The 21,330-nt window shown below is 35.2% G+C and overlaps 1 protein-coding gene across 1 annotated transcript; it reads left to right on the forward strand.

Moving 5' to 3' along the window:
* The first annotated feature begins 1,363 nt into the window (after positions 1–1,363).
* LOC141481326 (uncharacterized) lies at positions 1,364–3,591 on the forward strand. Its single transcript, XM_074172723.1, has 5 exons — positions 1,364–1,724; positions 1,800–2,223; positions 2,613–2,711; positions 2,807–2,938; positions 3,242–3,591. Exons 2-5 carry the CDS (start codon positions 1,806–1,808, stop codon positions 3,580–3,582), a joined length of 990 nt encoding a protein of 329 aa, XP_074028824.1. The 5' UTR covers positions 1,364–1,724; positions 1,800–1,805; the 3' UTR covers positions 3,583–3,591.
* Positions 3,592–21,330: the final 17,739 nt, after the last annotated feature.

Below are 21,330 nucleotides of genomic sequence, written 5' to 3' on the forward strand. Positions count from 1 at the left end.
CATCAACATCACATATAAGCCAAACACGAAGATAACACAATAAACAACTATGAAAAAGAAGATGACAAAGACCAAAACGAGATATACAGTAAACAATTCTCGGACTGCAACAAATTCTATATCGGCCAAAGCAAGAAAAAACTAATCCAAAGGTACAATGAGCACAAAAAGGCATACATAAATCCAATAGTATATAAATCAAACCTCGCAACACACGCCATACAAAACAAACATAATTTCCCCCCACCAGAGAACATAAAACTCATAAAACAAGTCAACAAGGGAAACCGCATGGACATTCGGGAAAACTTGAACATCCATAAATTTAACAGTCATAAATCACTCATCAAGGAACAAGTACAAATCAAAACACAACAAGACCTAGCATTCAATATATTAAACAAAACCATACACATTCCTAGAGAAGATCTAACACTAAGAAGAGTACCTGATGCAGTACAAATACAGACAAATTTACCTATAGTACCTGAAATACCTGAGTTGAGACGCTCTGACCGTATAAAGAGGCAAACGACAGGATGACAAGTTCAGATTGAGGAGTGCCTAGAAGATGACAGTACTACCAACTGTCGAAAGCGCTCGCAGATAATCAATAAAAGATATAAAGCTTCAAACCCTTATACATATATATATATATATATATATATATATATATATATATATATATGTATATATATATATATATATAAATATATATTATATATTATATATAAATATAAATAAATAATATATATAAATATAAATATATATATATATATATATATATATATATATAAATATAAATATAAATATATATATATATATATATATATATATATATATATATATATATATATATATATATGAATTAAATACCTGGGTATAACGATTGATCAACATCTTAGATGGGATAGGCCCGTACGGAATGTTGTAAACACTCTCAGGAGCATGCTCTACAGATTCAAATATTTTTCAAATATATTAGATACTAACCATATGAGAAATAGATGAACAAGGCGGATTCTGGCGCAAACGGGAGTGGGGGAAACGTCATCGAAATCGACGCAGGATGGAACGAGTATAGTAGCGATTTAAGCGTGGAATTCCGCCCCTCGTCCCCCTTGGTACTCCACCTAACCTATCGGCCCCCTTGGTACTCCACCTAACCTATCAGCTCCCTCAGCCCCCTTGTCACGTTCCAGTCACGTGATTTTAATTTGAAAAAAGTTTATAGTTATGAGATTCGAACCTGGGTCGTCCGCGCCGTAGACATTGTCCTTAGCCTCTACACCATTGTAAGATATTGAAGTTAACTGCGAATGTTGGGTATTTATAGCGTTAGTTTTGTCGGGACCGAAATTGACTCATTCAGGCCCAGTTGTACAATCGTGGTTTAAGCCGAGGTTCACATGAACCAGGTTCAAAAATGAACTCGGCTCAAAAACGTATTTTGTTGTTCATACAATATTTGAGCTAAGTTCTTCGAAACCAAGTTCACGGAATAAAACCATAGGTTGGTATTATTGGCGCATGCGTATTTTCAATTCATGCGTTGAAATTTTCTCATAACCACGTTTTTGACACAAAACAGTTGTGTAATTTTTGAGTAATACTAATAGCAAATAACAAGTTTTTCATTATTCTGTGGAGTGAACGGTGATAAACTATTTGGAAGAATTTCTTATCAGAAATTTTACAATATTGTTAGACTCCTGACTTCCGAGGTAAGCAATCAGTGTCAGATGAAAAATATTTTATATTTTCGTGGGTCATATTCTTACTTATATGAATTTTTATAGTAGACAATGGAAACATCTTCAGAAAGCAAACACCAAAGAGCAACAAACTTCAATTCAAAAGAAGAAGCAGTTTTGCTTAGTATTGTTACAAAATATAAGGGAATTATTGAAAATAAAAAAACAGACAGTAACAATAATAAACAAAAGCGTGAATGTTGGGAAAAAATTGAAGTACAGTTCAACAGTCACAGTGGTGAGGTCTTCAGAGATTGGAACACGTTAAGGAAAAAATATGAAAACATTAAAAAAAGGAGTAAAAGAAAAATAGCAGATGCAAAATGTCATGTAATGTCTACTGGAGGAGGCCCACCGAATAAACCAATTGAAGTCAATGATGTTGACATACTTGTAAGGGATATTTTGGGCAGTAGAGTTGAAGGACTGCAATCTGAGTTTGGAGGTGATGCATCTATTTCAGGAACAGGTTAGTTATTACCATCTTTAACAGAGAATTGTGTTCCACCACCTCACAGTGGTGAGGTCTTCAGAGATTGGAACACGTTAAGGAAAAAATATGAAAACATTAAAAAAAGGAGTAAAAGAAAAATAGCAGATGCAAAATGTCATGTAATGTCTACTGGAGGAGGCCCACCGAATAAACTAATTGAAGTCAATGATGTTGACATACTGGTAAGGGATATTTTGGGCAGTAGAGTTGAAAGACTGCAATCTGAGTTTGGAGGTGATGCATCTATTTCAGGAACAGGTTAGTTATTACCATCTTTAACAGAGAATTGTGTTTTATTCATTCAAGACTTTCTGACTGAAATAGCAATATGTCGCTAGGATAACTTTGATTTCCTTTGTTTTTAGAATTTATAACAATTGAATGTGAGGATAATGATATCTCTTTTGGAATACCTGAGGTGATACCAAATAATGATTTTACGGAGGAAGAATATGCCATTCAAGGTAAGATACTACACAATTATTTTAATGAAATGAATAAGGTATACTTAATGCCACATTTAGAAATATCGTTTACCAGAAAATTACTTTTTTTCAAGGACAATTGGAGAATACACAACATGAAACAAAGAGAATGGATCAGATGAAAGAAGAAACAAAGGCTAAAATGGACTGGTCCAAATCTACTCCCGACAACTTAAGGACCCCAAAATCTAAGGTTCTTATTTCAGGTAGGTAAACATGTACTTTTTTGAGATGAGCATCAATAGCCGATGTTTCAAGTACGATGTCGATGTTTTTTTGCCATCCAAATGTTCCATGTTGTTGGTATATCTCGATGGTATTGTTTTGAACTACCATCAATGTTTTGTACAATGGTACATATAGAATTTAGTGACGGGATAATTCGAATGGAAAATGATTATTCGATTCTTGCAATAATCAATTTTTGTCGACTACTTTAACATGGTTAGATAATATTTAGTAAAATAAAACCTACTGACCGAAAAATAACGTTTCAATTTTACTTTCAGGCGAGTCTGGGAATAAGCGAAAAAGGAATAAGTATGAAACACTTTGTAGTAAAGTAAGTCACTGGGCAGAAGCCAAATCCAGTTTAGAGCAAATCAAAATTTCTCAGATGGAGAAAGAACACAATTTGAAATTGAAAATAATGAAAGATAAATCAGAAGCTGAAATTGAAATGATGAGAAAGGAGACAGAAGCCAGGATTGACAACTCCAGAAAAGAACTGGAGGTAACTCTGGAGGGTATTAGGGAGCAAAACAATTTAAAAAAGGAGATTTTGTTATTAGAAAAACATTTTCTTCTTTTGAAAAAGTCGCAAAATTATGATATGTCTAAAAAATTATAATTTTTCAAAGTAACAGGATAGTTTTCTATGTTCATTCTTTGTATTTATTTGGAAAAATGGTAAAATAAATGTTTGTGAATTAATTCTATCCAGTGTTTTATTTGTTGCTTAACAATGTACTAAGAAGGAGGAAATAGAAAACGATATAGGCCTTATATTTGGATTTATTTTACAAATTACTGAAATAGTCATTAATCAATTAATGCCTCACTACATTGTTAAGATTATTCATATCATTGATATTGATATGGTTATCCACATCATTGACAAAATCTATGGCAGCTTCTTCTTCCTCATTAATAGGTGGTAGAGGTTCATCAAAAAGCTTGCAAATGTTTTCCAAAACTGCTGTAGCAATAACAACTGCTTCAACCTTTCTCAATGACAATCGTATACCAAAAACTAGTATCGGAAACCTCCTTTTCCACTGCCCAAATTTCCTTTCTATGCAATTTCTGGTTCTGATTTGAGATTCATTGAAAAGTTGTTCGGCTCTGATTTGTGGATTTCCAAGAGGTGTTATCATATACTGTTTTATTCCATACCCACTATCTCCAACCAGAACATAATCATGAAACTCATTGTTTTCAAACTTTGCCCTAATATTTGAGCTGGCAAATATATGAGAGTCATGACTGGAACCTGACCAACGACATATTACATCTTGGAACTTGCAGTCTGCATCACATATTGCTTGAACATTGAAAGAAAAAAATCCTTTTCTATTTCTATAGACTTCCGCGTTATCACGACCTGGAGATAATATTTTTATGTGAGTGCAATCTACTGCACCAATACATTTAGGAAATTTGGCTATTTTGTAGAATTTTCGGGAAATATTTCTACATTCTGCCTCAGTAACTGGCATTTTTATATATTCTCCATACATATATGCAATAGATCTGGAAACTTTCGAAACTATTCTACTTGCAGTTCCTTTATCCAAACCAATAAAGTCCCCAACTGTTTGCAAGAAGTTACCTGTTGTTACGTTTCAATTTAGCACTAGATCAAACTGCTCTTATGTGACCTTTCAAAACACTACCTTACCTTTTAAGATCTTTATTCAAAGGATATTAACAATGTAAATAAGTTACAAGTAGATTTTATTCATTTAACATCATAGTAATGGGAATCTTCCGTTCCATAGAAAACCATACCTGAAATGTATAAGAATAAATGTATGCTCCCTGACTAACTGCTTTGACCAGTACTTACGCATTCTCCTATTGCCAATCGACGTTGGAGATCCGAAATTCCTCGCTAGGTTGAAATAGTTGTTATTGTTTGTTTCTCAGTTTTCTTCACCTATCATTTTTTTTGCCGTTGTCTGCCTTATTCCGTATATCTTTCCAAAAATATTTCTTGCATAGATCGTTATTCATTACTTCCAGAAGGATTACTGACATATTAGAGCCATATCGCCTGAAAAACAATATTAATTAGCTCTGGTTTCTGAATACTGTTTGATATTTTCGGTAAATAATCTGAATAATACGAATGCTCTAATATTTGTACTGAAAGGGAAGGATGTGGCGACTTACCTTGTATGTTTCTATTCCATCGCATGAATAAGGATTGGTAAATAGTTGAAAATAGGTTGGAACAATATATTTTGTAAATATTCGTAAACAAGGTTAAGAGACAGCTGTTGGTTGACATCTGCCGAACTTTCGTAGTATCGTTCCGTCGACTTACACCGAACTAGTTCTACAGTTGTTCACGGGTGAGGGATTGATCGGTTACTCAAGTTGTCAAAGGTTGTTTAAGGGTTGCATTGCTTTGAGAAGGAGTTTTGATGGGTCATGGACTTGTTGATATTGTCTCAAGTGGCTGTGGAGGAATTTATAGATTTATGATGTTGTGCGGTGCTCTGCACGGAAGTCCTACTGGGACTTGATGAGTGACTGAGGGCCTTCTGTTTCTTATGAATCTAGAGACGAGAAACGAAGGTTGTAGAATTGAAGAAGTGATATCATAGCTAAGATCACATGAGAGATGCGACAGTGATTCAGACATACCTAATTTCGGAAATCCTCCCACCTGGCACGAGTTCGGTAACCACCACAAATCCTCAAAAGAGCTTAAGTTTCAGACTGCAAATATCCACACCAAAATGACCAATCAGTCTTCCACTATACAATCCTGACTTGTAGAAATAATCCCCGTGAAGGATGGCACAAATACAACCAAATATATCCTACAATCAGTCTGATGGTACCCGTTGAACTCCGAACCAAGCTCACCGAAGGTTAACTCCCAAATACTAAGCGACTGCCACATCTGACAGCTAACCAGTTGTTGCCACAGTGCATCCAATCTACACTACAAGCACCAAGGGGGCGCTGTGCACAACATCATAAATCTATAAATTCCTCCACAGCCACTTGAGACAATATCAACAAGTCCATGACCCATCAAAACTCCTTCTCAAAGCAATGCAACCCTTAAACAACCCTTGACAACTTGAGTAACCGATCAATCCCTCACCCGTGAACAACTGTAGAACTAGTTCGGTGTAAGTCGACGGAACGATACTACGAAAGTTCGGCAGATGTCAACCAACAGCTGTCTCTTAACCTTGTTTACGAATATTTACAAAATATATTGTTCCAACCTATTTTCAACTATTTACCAATCCTTATTCATGCGATGGAATAGAAACATACAAGGTAAGTCGCCACATCCTTCCCTTTCAGTACAAATATTAGAGCATTCGTATTATTCAGATTATTTACCGAAAATATCAAACAGTATTCAGAAACCAGAGCTAATTAATATTGTTTTTCAGGCGATATGGCTCTAATATGTCAGTAATCCTTCTGGAAGTAATGAATAACGATCTATGCAAGAAATATTCTTGGAAAGATATAGGGAATAAGGCAGACAACGGCAAAAAAAATGATAGGTGAAGAAAACTGAGAAACAAACAATAACAACTATTTCAACCTAGCGAGGAATTTCGGATCTCCAACGTCGATTGGCAATAGGAGAATGCGTAAGTACTGGTCAAAGCAGTTAGTCAGGGAGCATACATTTATTCTTATACATTTCAGGTATGGTTTTCTATGGAACGGAAGATTCCCATTACTATGATGTTAAATGAATAAAATCTACTTGTAACTTAATTACATTGTTAATATCCTTTGAATAAAGATCTTAAAAGGTAAGGTAGTGTTTTGAAAGGTCACATAAGAGCAGTTTGATCTAGTGCTAAATTGAAACGTAACACTGTAGCAAAATATCTCAGTGTAACTAATACCATTTGCTCTGGTGTTACAGCATGGTTTCTGAAAAAGAAAAAAGAAAATTTCAATATATATTGCTAAGCTTAAATATGTGTATTGGTATGAAATAACAAACCAATAATAGTAAAAAAAAGTTAACTATACCTATCAGTTGGTGACATAATTTGTTCTCGAATTCTTTCAATCACGAATCTTGATACTTGTTTCGATAACCTAAACCTTTGAATAAATTCATCATCAGTTAGAATATCAAAGTAGTTTTTTCTCTCCTGGAAGTGAGGATGTTTCCTTCTCACATTTCCTAACATTTCCACCACATCCACAAAATCCTCGTCATCTGTTAACTCTTCCAAGTTAAGAAAATGATCAATTCCTGCCATTAATCAATAGTATTTTCAGTACAGTGCACAAAATATTTTATTCAATGAAAATTGTGAGGTTATAAAATGCTAGAACCGAGTTTAAGCCTAGAAATATGATAGCTCAAGTGAACCTACATATTTTGGTAATCCGGAACTAGGTTCAAACTTGAACTGCAATTGTACAACAAATAAAATTATATAAACTTGGTTTAGACTTGAACTTCCTTTGAACCACGATTGTACAACTGGGCCTCATTATACTTGACAGCATTTTTATTTTTGATTTCCGTAGAATGTAATCGTCATTATCATATTGAATATAGGAAAATATACTTAGATTTGGGAAATATTAATATTTCATGTATAGATGTGTATGTGTGTGTAAGAGCGAGAGACGCATGTGACGTAATCGATGCAAAGAGAGATGGAGATGGTATCGAGATTTACCGGTTGCTAGTGCAACCAGGTGTTGCCATTTCACTAGTTCGGACTTCAATTGTCTACTATATAAAATGATTTGAAATCCCTGAAACAAGTAAAAAAGAATAATTAAAAAAGAATAGTTGAAAATAACAATTATATTAAGCAACAATAAACCTGTCATCACCCGAAGACGATTGTAGATACCAACAATCGAAACGTCGTGAACTAACGTGACTTGGAATCTCTACACTTTTTTATTTTTATTATTTTCTTTTTGCATTCCTATAATTTTTTTTTATTCAATTATTATATTTTTACTTGTAGGTTATTTCACTATCATTGCATTTCAGGTTTATTGTTGCTTAATATAATTGTTATTTTCAACTATTCTTTTTTAATTATTCTTTTTTACTTGTTTCAGGGATTTCAAATCATTTTATATAGTAGACAATGGAAGTCCGAACTAGTGAAATTAATCACGAAACATTGTCAATCACCTTCAAACAGGTGTTGCCAGTTGTACAATAAATCAATGTTTATGGAGTAATGTAGCGTTGAGTCACTAGCTGAACTATCTATTGGTTGAAGAAGGACACGACAACCTGCGATCCGTCATTGTATACGGGGTGTCTCAAAATACATCATTGGAAACAAACATGACGGCGAAGTGTACAGGGTGCGTCAAAATATACCATTTAAGAAAAAACATGTCGGTTCAACAGAAGTCTAGCATTCCAACATGCCAAAAGGGCACTACGTCTCGTATCTTTGTTGACCAAGTTAGCATCATCAGGAGACAGAGGAGATTCAAAAGTGTCGAGAGGTTAAGCGTTGTGGACTCAACGTGAGGGCAATGGGAGAGCGAAGTACCGAAACATTTTTGACCTATAACTGACATTATGTATTTGATGAATTTATTACCTTGTGGCATCTTTGAAGAATCGAAAAAATAAAATATTTTCACGTAAACTATCACAAGAATCCACACTGCAAAAGGTACGGTGAGAAGTCATCACAACAATAAAAAATGTTCAAATAACTACAAGAATAAAAGTTCCAATAAAATGTTTATTTTACGCACTAAGTATAACTGGCCGGAACGATGCGAACTGTTCAATCGGAGACACTCTGTTGAACTGGCTCCCCCGTCAGACGGGCACTGACGACCGAACGGCCAGGCAAGGGACGCGCGAGGACGGAGGGTGATGATTTGGGTCGCTGCTGAGAGTGAGCGGACTTATTAGAATATCTATGGATGATGGGGGAGCGAAGTATTCGACAATGACATTTCAATATACGTTGTTTTGCATAGTTTCGAAGGAAAACGATGTTCCGTACGTCGTTGGTAAACAAAAATCAGTATTATAATGACATTTAGAGAATACAGACGTAAAGTAGAGGAATTTGAGAGACATGTCCAACAAATGAGTAATGATATTCAATTATATGAGAAGAAGAAAATGGTTCTCAAGCAGTTGAATAATTTACACATTCAAGACAAGGTGTTCCAGCCTCAGAGTGTAGAATATGTCGTCAACGATGCTGAAAAACAAATTTTGTACTTCCGACTACAATAATTTCTGTTCAATATGTGAACGTACCGAATGTGGGTGAAATTTCAAGGAAATATGCGTGAAGGCTATTGTAACCAATGGAAATTGATTCGTTCGACATGAGTCAATGAGGGTATTTGCGCAGGCGCAATTCCAAAGAATACACCATTCAAATGTGAATTGAAAAAGATATTTCAAGATCTTTGTCATTAAAAAAAAAACTGTTGAATTTGTTCCAGATTACGCAACAAGGCTAGAGAAAAAATTTGGATTAGAGTTGTACAACAATTATGAAATTTAATAAAAAAAATGAATATTTTTATTGAGTAAATGTTGTTTCATTTCAAGTTGGTAAAAATATATATATAATATAGGTATGCAGAATTATCGCTATCACTTATCGATAAAGCCAGACACGTGGCTGAAAGTGACGAAACAAAGGCTCTTTGTTTGATTGCATAATAAGTCATCACCTATTTTCCTATTCTTATCCAAGATGACATTGATCACTGTCAATGCCGAATCAGCACCCAGAGATATGCAGTTCTCAAAGCGACGGAACAAAGGCTCTTTGTTTGATTTTGAAATATGTCATCACTTATTTTCCTATAAATACCTCCTGCGAGGTGAAATGATGAGTTAGTTGTATCAGTGATACTAGTGACAAGTGTAACGATTTTATCTGAAAGTAAGTGTTTTTCATGTTCACTTTATGAAGTTTTATTGCAAGATTTTTTAAACGTTTTTGACTTTTTCACAACAAAAAAAATATTAAAAATTAATGTAATTCAAAGGTGGTGAGAGTTGTTGTTGAATTATCATCAATTTTCCAAAATTTTTCTCAGATTAATATACTTGAGTGTTTTTCTAAACATACTTTTTGACGGTTAACGTTTTTTCCAATTATTTTGTAATACAAAACGGTTCAGCGGTATTTACGTATTCCTTAAGCCAACCCTGGGCAACTATTTTTATCCTACATACATCAGAAGATAAGGAATAACAATTACTGATATTTCTTCTCAATCTTTAATAATGAATAAAAGATAAGAACCGGTAATTGCTGACATTCATTTTTCTCGAATACTATCTCTTACAGTAATTATTGTACCGCACAATTTGTTTTGATGTTTTATTAGATGGCAGCCTCATAACTGGGAAACGTAATTATGAATTTTACTCGAGAATCATCCAAGCTGAATAAGAGTTTTTTTGGATTTTATCTATTTGCCTTTGACAATGCCATATCTTGTCTATATACACATTTATAATGTAGTAAACAGAAGCTCATTTTGTGAGCAGCTTTCTAGTTGAATAAAACGCATAGTGAGTTACGAATAACTTTCATTCATGTTGTCGTTTATTGAGAGAGTGTTCGTATAATTTGAAACATTGTTTTTTTATTTTTGGTTTCTCGCAGGTGGATTTCCTGAAATTCAATTTCAGTCGTGGAGAGGAAACCAAATAACAAAATAGCAGATTCACCTGTAGAGACGCCGCAGAAGAAATTGACAGCCAACATCGTGAGAAGCATTCAGAAAATACGCTGTCGTGTTGTTTCATTTGAAAATGTACGAAATTAAGGTTAGTACTGTTTTTTTTCCTCTGTCCAATATATGTATAGAGTTTGTGGTTGTATACTATATTTTTTGTTCGACTCAAATTTTTTTTCATTCATAGATATGATCCGCATAAAGAAGTGTTTTCAATATTTTTTATGTGTTTAGTACTTGCAGAATATGTGTTTTAAATTCGTTACTTTGAATGACACTTGATTTTTCCAATTATAAGTGTAGCTCGCTCATTTTTCACAATCACTCCATGAAAAACATTACCCCCACTCTTGAATTTTATTTTTCTCTGGTGTATGTTTCTATGGAAGATTGCATTTATTTCAGAACACTACATCAACGTGTGCAGTATAACTTCAGATTCATCTCAACAACTACATCCAAAATCGTCTTAGCAACCTTTTCCACATCGAGTTTCAAATCACAGCAGCTTCCAGAACCATCTCAACAGTGTCCACAGAACGAAATTCAATTCTCTGCAGCTTCCAAAACCGACTCATAACACCTAGAATTTCATTTGTGAACAAAATATCGGTGAGTCATGTCAATAAATGAAATCCAAATGGTCGATTTTCCAAAAACCAAGTCGGTAATTGATAATCACCTTTTAGTCATCAGAGATAATTATTCAGAGTATATTGCCAAACAAGCTATACAATTTATTAATAAACATATAAGGAAATGCGTTTTAGCTATGAAAAAAATTAAATTTTCGGTAGGAGAAAAAAAGAAAATAATTACAAAAATTGGGGAATTGAAACGCTTCAAAGTGATTGTCAAAATGATGAATAATAAACATACAGGCTCGGGTTTGAAGCGACGAAGCTCCAGGGTAAAGTGGCAAACTGTTAACAATGTTTTCAATCGTAGAGTAACAACGGGAGTAATCATCAATTTAACTCATAAAGATCCTAAAAAGTTTCTAGGCGATGCTTTCTCAATATTCAAACGTGAGATTTTCAAAATTTTGAAACAAATGTCATGTCTCAAAGTCAATTTTACATTTTCAGGGGATTTTATTAAGAAATCGAATGATGGGGAAATTATTATTCGTAAATATTTCAGTACACCGAATAAAGTTATCGATTCAGGTACGGACTTGACTGCTTGGTACAATGAAAATGTGGTAAATGTTATATTGAATAAATTAAGCGAATTTGAAGAACAATTGTCGGGGTGGGCTTTGAGTAAAATTCTTTTGTTGGAAGTAGCAATTATTAAATATGTCATTGGTAACGGTTCTTCTTTCATTCCATTGCCACAAGAAATCGCAAAGAAGAAGGCATGCATTAATGTACAAAACAATGACGAAATATGCTTCTTTTGGAGTATTATTAGCGCCTTGTGTCCTGTATCAAAAAATCCACAAAGAGTGTCAAAATATCCACACTATTCTACAGTTTGGAATACTACAGGGCTAAATACTCCAATGGATTTACATCAAATTTCCAAATTTGAAAAACTTAATAATATTTCTGTTAATGTTTACACATTGGAATTGAATCAAGCAAAGGAAAAATCATTTTTTGTAGTAGTACCTGCCAGACTCACGACAACAAAACGAGACAGACATGTTAATTTGTTATTGATTCAAGACAAATATTTTCCAAAATTGAACGATTATGAGGCTTCACCCATTAATGACGATGACGAGACGGAAATTAAATTCCATTATTGTTGGATCAAAGACATGTCTGGATTATTAAGTAACCAATTGAATGAAAAGAAAGACAAAAAATTCTTTTGTGATAGATGCCTAAATTATTTTTCAAGTCAGCAAAAATTAAATGATCATACTGTTTTGTGCGAAAAAGTGAATGATTGTAAAATTTCCTTTTCTACATACGATTATGTGGAATTTCGAAATTATGTTTATAAACAAAAATGCCCGTTTATAATTTTTGCTGATTTCGAGTCACTGTTGGAAAAATGTAACGAAAGCATATCTAACAAAACTACAAAATACCAAAAACATATACCTTTCAGTGCACGCTACTACTTCAAGTGTTCCTATGACGACAGTCTCTCTCATTTCAAAATCTATCGAGGTGAAGACTGTATGAAATGGTTTGCCGATGAGTTGTCTGATATTGTAAAATTTGTTGAATCTAAAATTGAGAATATTGAGCCGATGACAGTGCCTTTGAATAATATCGGTGCTGCAACGACTTGTCATATTTGCGAAAAACCGTTCGCCCCCAAAGATGTTATTGTGTACTATCACAATCATTATACGGGGGCGTTCCGCGGTTTTGCCCACCAAGCCCCCTGTAATGTCAACTTTCGAAAATTATTCGTGGTACCCATTACTTTTCATAATCTTTCAGGATACGACAGTCACTTCATTATCAGAGATATCGCAAAGAAAGGCTGTGTGAGCATAGTTCCCTCAAATAAAGAAAAATACATTTCCTTCACACAGAAGGATGCTGAAACTAAAATTAAATTTCGATTTATAGATTCTTTTCGATTCATGGGAACATCGTTGGATGAATTAGTATCCACATTGGATCAAAATGATTTGGAAATTTAAAAAAAAAAGAATTTAGTCATTTAGATGATGAGAAATCCGCTCTTCTCACCAGGAAGGGAGTATTTCCGTATGATTATATAGATAGCATGGAAAAATTGAACATCACCGAGTTACCATCACGAGAAGAATTCTATAATAAATTGAATGATGAATACATAACAGAAGAGAAATATGCTCACGCACAAAATGTTAGGGAATTATTCGAAATTACAAATTTGGGATCGTATGCGGTCCTATATTTGAAAACAGATATTTTATTACTGGCAGACGTTTTTGAAAATTTTCGTCAAAAAAGCATGGCAACTTATGGGTTGGACCCCGCATGGTATTATACTATGCCTGGGTACACGTGGGATGCCATGTTGAAGTATACGAAGTGTAAATTACAAATTTTAAAAGACATTGACATGATTATGTTTGTAGAAAAGGGGATAAGGGGCGGAATATCGGTTTGTTCAAATAGATATTCTGAAGCAAATAATAAATATATGGAAGCATACAATCCCGAAAAACCTTCAAAATATCTTTTATATTTAGACGTCAATAATTTATATGGGTGGGCAATGTCAGAATTTTTACCTTACGACGGTTTTCAGTGGGTGGAAAATTTTGACAAAGATATAACTGAAATTCCTGACAATGCTTCAGAAGGCTACATATTGGAAGTTGATTTGGAATACCCTGAGAGATTACATGATTCACATAAAGATTTTCCGTTTTGTCCAGAGCATCAAGCACCACCAAATTCCAAACAAAAAAAATTAATGGGTACCCTGTATCATAAAGACAAATATATTTTGCATTATCGCAACTTGAAACAAGCATTGAAAAACGGTTTGATTCTAACCAAAATTCATCGGGTTTTGAAATTCAAACAATCTGCATGGCTGCGTCCCTACATCGAGTTGAATACTCGTCTAAGGGCTGCAGCCACCAGTTCTTTTGGCAAAAATCTATATACACTAATGGTAAATGCTATTTTTGGGAAAACGATGGAAAACATTCGATTACACAGGGTGGTCAAACTTGTGAATTCCTGGAACGGTCGTTATGGCGCCAAAAATTTAATTGCGAGCCCTCGATTTCAGAGTCGAACCGTTTTCGATACAGACTTGGTGGCTATTGAATTGAAAAAGACTGAACTTGTTTTCAATAAACCTCTGTACATCGGAATGGCAATTTTAGATATTTCAAAAACATGCATGTTTGATTTCCATCACGATTTCATGGTGCCCACTCTAGGTATAGAAAATTGCAAGTTAATGTATACAGATACAGATAGCTTCATCTACGAAATAACGTGTGAAGATGTCTATTCAGAACTCATCAAAAATAACCTATCAAAATTTGATACTTCCGATTATTCGCCCGATAATAAGTTTCAAATTCCACTTGTGAATAAAAAAATTCCTGGGTTAATGAAAGATGAAGCAAATAGTAAAATCATCACGCACTTTGCGGGGTTACGTTCCAAAATGTACACCTACAAAGTGCAGGGTGGAAAAGTTATCAAAAAATCAAAGGGAATTCGATATAATGTAGTCAGAAATAAAATTGATTTCAAAGATTATATCGATTGTCTCAGAAATTTTAAAGAAAAAATATGTGAACAGTTCACTATTCGATCATACGCTCACAACGTTTTCAGTATCAAGCAGGTGAAAATAGGCTTGAGTCCACACGACGATAAACGAAAATTAATCCCCAAATCATCCGACACTTTGACTTGGGGGCACTATAGCTTGAAATGAGGTTATCATTTGGATTTTATTTCTATTGATGTGATCAATTGATATATTTTGTCCTTGTTTGAATATGACTGATAGGTGGTCCGTGTTACTCTGAGAATTTTCAACAACTTTTCAATTGACTGCAAACAGAAATATGTTTGAGTATTTCAGTTTTTGTATATTATTCATTATTGTACATGTACACGTTGATATGATTTGAATGAAATATATTGAAATTTTGTATACTAATTTATTGTTGTACACACACGTTGATAAAATTTGAATGAAATATATATTGAAATTTTGGTGTTTTATTCCATCGAATAACTTTTTAAAGTTGTTGTTTTCACCTTATACATTAAATGAAACAAATGTTACAACATTTTCTCATTTATTACCTGAATCATACACTATTTTTTGTTTATAATAAAATAAATATTCACGTAAAGCATTAGCATACAGACTATCTAGAGCTGAGGCTTGACAAAAACCTTCTATAATTTCTTCCAAAGTTAATTTAGTTTTATTCTCACGTAACCATGATTTCATTATATTGAAAACACCTCGATAATAATCACAAAAGTTCAAAGCATCCAGCATAGCGATACGGTCAGAGAGCACACCAAGGTGAGTATTCAGGATATCGTTTACATCTCGTTGAAACAGCTCCATGTTCGTGGTGTCCTTGGAAATGGAAACTTGTTTGGTATTACTTTCGATGTACTGTGTGACGTAAATGTAATCCCCGCAACGTGTTGTAATTGGATCATATTCGTCTACAAATCCATCGATTTGTGATTCAAAGAAATTTTGTCAATGAGGGTCGCCCATTCATAACTTGTTAAATTGATGGAACGAATGGAGAACTGCTGCTTCAAAATTATGCATGGGCTGAAGTCTCTGCATGGACTTAGGCCACATCGAATTTCATAAGATGACATGGGGAATGCCATCAACATCAATTGATGTTCGTTTCGAGCAGCCATTTCGTATTGCTCCAACGCTCTGTCTATTGCATTTAGAGTTCTATTATAATCTTCACCATCACTGTCGAACATTACTTCAACTTCACTACCGTAACCACTATCGGGAGACATTTTCAAACTGAATGTCCATCTGTGTTTGCATGCGCTCTTATAGCTTTGTAAAGAAATATTTGTGTGTTTGTTAAACACACAAATATTTCTTTACAAAAGGCCCTTTCAATACATTGTCAGTGTGCTTGTTTTCCATAAGATTCTATACAAAATCGACATTTTCGATCCAACTGTTGTGTTTGTTATCCAAACCCAGCCATTTTACGTACATTTTTTTATCTTTCTTCCTCAAGACTTTCTCAATGAGATATATATCAGGATTTGCAGTTTTTTGTAATTCTTCTCCATAAAAAGCACCCCTATTAGGTGCACCCTGCATATCTTCTAGCTTGAAGGTGGCGGGGTTGGTAATATTGACTTTGATAATTTTGAATAATTCCGTAGTCCAATTGGGCGTATAGCCTTTTTCAAAAACGTGTTTCGCCTTACTGATTCGTACAACATCACCGACTTTGAATTTTCTCGGTCCAGCTATTTTCACATGGGTGCATGTTGATTTGAGAATTTGTGTTTCGTTAGTTTCGGTAATTTTCGAAGGTTGTATGCCCGTCTTCGAGTGTCGCGTATCATTGTAGGATTTTGTGATTTCAGGCTAGACATTCAACCATTTGTAGCTGCCATTCAGACTGAAATATTTGAAAAGTCTCTCTTTTAACGTTCTAATGATACGTTTAGCCATAGAAGCCTTCGTGATACTGTACGTATTGTAGTGATTTATTCCATGTTTTTTCATCAAAGTTTGAAACTTATTGTTGTAAAATTCTTTACCTTGATCGGTTTGTAAATTTTTTGGACAACGTTTCGTATGTGTCAAGATATCTGCAAACGTTTTCGTAATTTCCTCTCCCGTTTTTGATTTCAGTGGTCGAGTCCACACAAATTTCGAAAAACAATCTATGACGACTAGAATCAGTTTGAAATTTCGATTTTGCTGAGCGAACGATCTCATCTCAGCCAAGTCCATCTGCCATAAGTCATCTATCCCTTTGATAACTGTACGGCGTCGAGGATAATTTTTTTAAATTGGTTGATGTAGTTCGTTGACAAGTTGAATCTTGTCTTTGGAAGTCATGACGACTGATGGTGAAGATGTGTGAACCCCGCTCTTTTATTATGGTTTTGCTTGAACTTTATTTTGTATCTTTTTGATTTCCTTGATAGTAGAATTTATTTCGGTAATTTGATTGGAGATGTCACCTTGAAATTTGGTTAGTTTTTCATTTACTTGGATCATTTGTTTTTCGTGTTTCTTAGCTAGATGATATATAAATGAAGCAAGTTCATTATCGGTTCCATCCACATACTTTTTATTAGCAACATCGTAATCAGTGGTGGGGCTCTTCACATGACACAATTTCACATCACCACAATGAATATCACCATCTGAGGTATAATGCAACAAACATCCTCCAGAGGGCGTTGGCAATTTTCGCTTTCTGTTGCTGTCGCTACGTCCAAACTTATCGATAACCATTTTGAAAATGATAATGTATTGGGGAACGTAGTGTAACTTATAGAATTATTTTTGCCTCTTTGAGTTCATTCAAAATGGCAATGATTTCATTGTTGTGTTGTTCATTGAGACGTTCGCATAGCTCGTTGAGATCGTCCCAATAAATGTATTCAATGGGTTTCGTATTGAATGTCATTGCAAGAGGTGACGTTTTGGGTAGACATGATGTCATCGCAGTAGTAGTAGTAAGAGGTGGTTTAGGTTGAAAAAACCCAGTACCAGTTTCACGACGATTTCCTGCTGTAGGTAACAACGGTTTGATTATGTTGGTGTACTTGTATCTCTGTGTGCCTTTTAGATGCCCAGCCGAATTCTTGTGAGCGCTCGATACGATTTGTATACATTCAAATCCTCAGTGTTATAATTTTCTGGAATGTCGAGAAATAACAGTTCATATATACCGGGTGTTCCTTTCCAGTGATACCCAGCCAATTTTATGTATCCGCTACGCTTGTCAAAATCGATTTCCTTTTGGCCTAGGAACCATTTTGAAGATACCCCATCATATATGGGACCGTATACTTTGTCGATTTCCTTGTCATTTCCCCAATGTTTTTTAATGTATGGTTGAGACATTACCGGATATTGATCGATATATTCTTCTAAAACTTGTTAATTTATGCCTGACGCAACGTTGTCGTCTTGTTCGTCTTCTGCATACCCACTAAAGACGTTTTCATCATCATCGTCATCCTCATCTGTACCTGCAACATGTACGAGGGATTGGAATGGAGTCGTTTCAGGCTCTTCCACTGTTTCTTGCTTGACTTCGATTTTTGCCTCAGTTTTCAATGGGGTACTAGCTGACTGTGTTGCTGTTTTATTAGCTATTTTCCTCAATGGAATAGACAGAGGTTTGAAAAATCTTTGCAATGACTCATCTTCTTCGGATTTGCCCAATTTCAGAGCCGAATATTTTTATCGAATGATGCGTGCAATTTCGTTGATTTTATTCTTTCGAATAACATCAACTTCTTTGCTCAACGGTTTCATGAAGGTGAATGATACTACATCACGCACTGTGTATACTTATATATTTGTCGAATCCTTGACGATAACGTCCACCATTCTTATCGAAATCTTCCATTATTACAACGGTTCCATATCGATGTTGCCAACATTCGGCACACATTCTCTTGAATTCATCGAAAGACATGTCGGGAGAGACGTGTTCATCGAATACATGTTTCAAATTCATTTCATCCTGTTTGAAAAGTACAATTATATTGCAATTGTCTCGTATCAATTGTTTGGGGATTTTTGAATATGTCTGACAAAGATAGGCGGCGTCAATGTTCTTATGCCTACATACAGAATAATATTCGCGAATTTTCTGTTGGCCATCACATGCGACATCATCGAAAATGAATATGGAATTTGATTTGGCTTCGTGAGGGCTTATGATATCCTCATTTTCCCTGAACGGGTAATATCCCAAACCCTTGACTTTACTGAAAATTTCTTGAACCACTTGATATTTAGGTTGATACAATGATTTTGAATATACGTAGATATTTTCAAATTTGCCATTCGGGTGGAATAGCAATGTTCATATAGCGTTTGTCTTTCCACAACCACTCGGCCCCACTCCTCCCCCTCATACCTATATTCGCTGCCCTTTCAGCTTTGGGTTCGTTGGCAGGTGGAGAAGGCGCTATCGCAAAAACCGTAATAGATGCTTAAAATGCCAAAATGAAACTTTAAGAAGATCAACGCCACAATAAAGCTATTGAACATTTAGGTTTCGGTTTGTACCTACGCAAAACACCTCGAGGATTTGGTCTGTTCCTAAAGAAACAACAGCAACGCAAAGGGCGAGATCTTCACTTGGAAAAGCAAAAAAACTCCTACTGAAGCTACCCCATAGAGCATTATACGATTCGGAAATTCAAAAATGTGCCCGTCAAATGAGAATTCCACATTTTCGTGGAGTCTTTATGCGCGAAACGTTGCCAACTCGTGGTCCTCGACTGCGAGAATGTGCTGTATTGAATTTGGATTCTCGATTGAATAAAGGCACTCATTGGGTTGCTTACATTAAAAAGGCAATGCTGTACAATATTTTGATAGTTTCGGTAATCTCAAACCTCCAACCAAACACACCATTTTCCAGTTTGAGTAAAGAAGATCGCCGTACCGCCTGTTACTTGGAGCGAAACATTCACGGATTGAGGTATTCCTCTGGCTTTGTGGAATATAATCAATTGGATGCCATCCTCATGGAAAATCTACAAGGTGTCGATGTCATTTATATGCGAGGACATCAAAAACATGACTTTCTAACTGAAAAATTTCACGAGTTGAATATACCGACACGCGTTGTAAATTTGGAGGGCTATGACAATACAACATGGATGGTTCCGACATTCGACAACAACGAAGGTGTCTCACCCTGTATGCATCACATTCGCAAGCGAACCAACTACAATTGCAGTATCCGAAACGTAGATATTTTATACAAATGGCTTTGTGATATATTACCAAAATAAAAATGTATAATAAATTTCCAAATCATTTCCTCTTTTTTATCTAACCTCACCGCCTTATGATACTCTCAACAAAAAATAGAAAACGTATGCAAAATGGTCGAAAGCGCACGAAAAACGATCGAAAGCGCACGAAAAACGACCGTAAACGCACGTAAAACGGTCGAAAACGCACGAAAAACGATCGTGAACGCACGAAAAACGATCGAAAACGCATGGAAAACAACGTATTTTGAAATGTCATTGTCGATTACTTCGCTCTCCCATTGCCCTCACGTTGAGTCCACAACGCTTAACCTCTTGACACTTTTGAATCTACTCTCTCTCTTGATGATGCTAACTTGGTTAACAAAGATACGAGACGTAGTGCCCTTTTGGCATGTTGGAATGCTAGACTTCTGTTGAACCGACATGTTTTTTCTTAAATGGTATATTTTGACGCACCCTGTACACTTCGACGTCATGTTTGTTTTCAATGATGTATTTTGAGACACCCCGTATACAATGACGTATCGCAGATTGTCGTGTCCTTCTTCAACCAATAGATAGTTCAGCTAGTGACTCATAGATGACTCTGTGTGTTCTATAACTTAATTTTCAAACCGGCAACGCTACATTACTCCATAAACATTGCTTTATTGTACAACTGGCAACACCTGCTTGCACTAGCAACCGGTAAATCTCGATACCATCTCCATCTCTCTTTGCATCGATTACGTCACATGCGTCTCTCGCTCTTACACACACATACACATCTTTACATGAAATATTAATATTTCCCAAATCTAAGTATATTTTCCTATCTTCAATATGATAATGATAATTACATTCTACGGAAATCAAAAATAAAAATGCTGTCAAGTATAATGAATGAATCAATTTCGATCCCGACAAAACTAACGCTATAAATACCCAACATTCGCAGTTAACTTCAATATCTTACGATGGTGTAGAGGCTAAGGACAATGTCTACGGCGCGGACGACCCAGGTTCGAATCTCATAACTATAAACTTTTTTTAATTAAAATCACGTGACTGGAACGTGACAAGGGGGCTGAGGAAGCTGATAGGTTAGGTGGAGTACCAAGGGGGCCGATAGGTTAGGTGGAGTACCAAGGGGGCCGAGGGGCGGAGTTCCACGCTTGAATCGCTACTATACTCGTTCCATCCTGCGTCGATTTCAATGACGTTTCCCCCACTCCCGTTTGCGCCAGAATCCGCCTTGTTCATCT

The sequence above is a fragment of the Leptinotarsa decemlineata genome, unplaced genomic scaffold, assembly GCF_025532065.1.
Source record: "Leptinotarsa decemlineata unplaced genomic scaffold, Ldec_3_MD MMD2_tig00000157_RagTag_RagTag, whole genome shotgun sequence".
Lineage (NCBI taxonomy): Eukaryota > Metazoa > Arthropoda > Insecta > Coleoptera > Chrysomelidae > Leptinotarsa > Leptinotarsa decemlineata.

Bases quoted from the DNA above. Each gene is read 5' to 3' on its own strand.
- LOC141481326 (XM_074172723.1), top strand. From the start codon at position 1,806: ATGGAAACATCTTCAGAAAGCAAACACCAAAGAGCAACAAACTTCAAT. The intron at 2,224-2,612 runs GTTAGTTATTAC...CTTTGTTTTTAG, and splicing joins TGCATCTATTTCAGGAACAG to AATTTATAACAATTGAATGT. The intron at 2,939-3,241 runs GTAGGTAAACAT...TTTTACTTTCAG, and splicing joins ATCTAAGGTTCTTATTTCAG to GCGAGTCTGGGAATAAGCGA.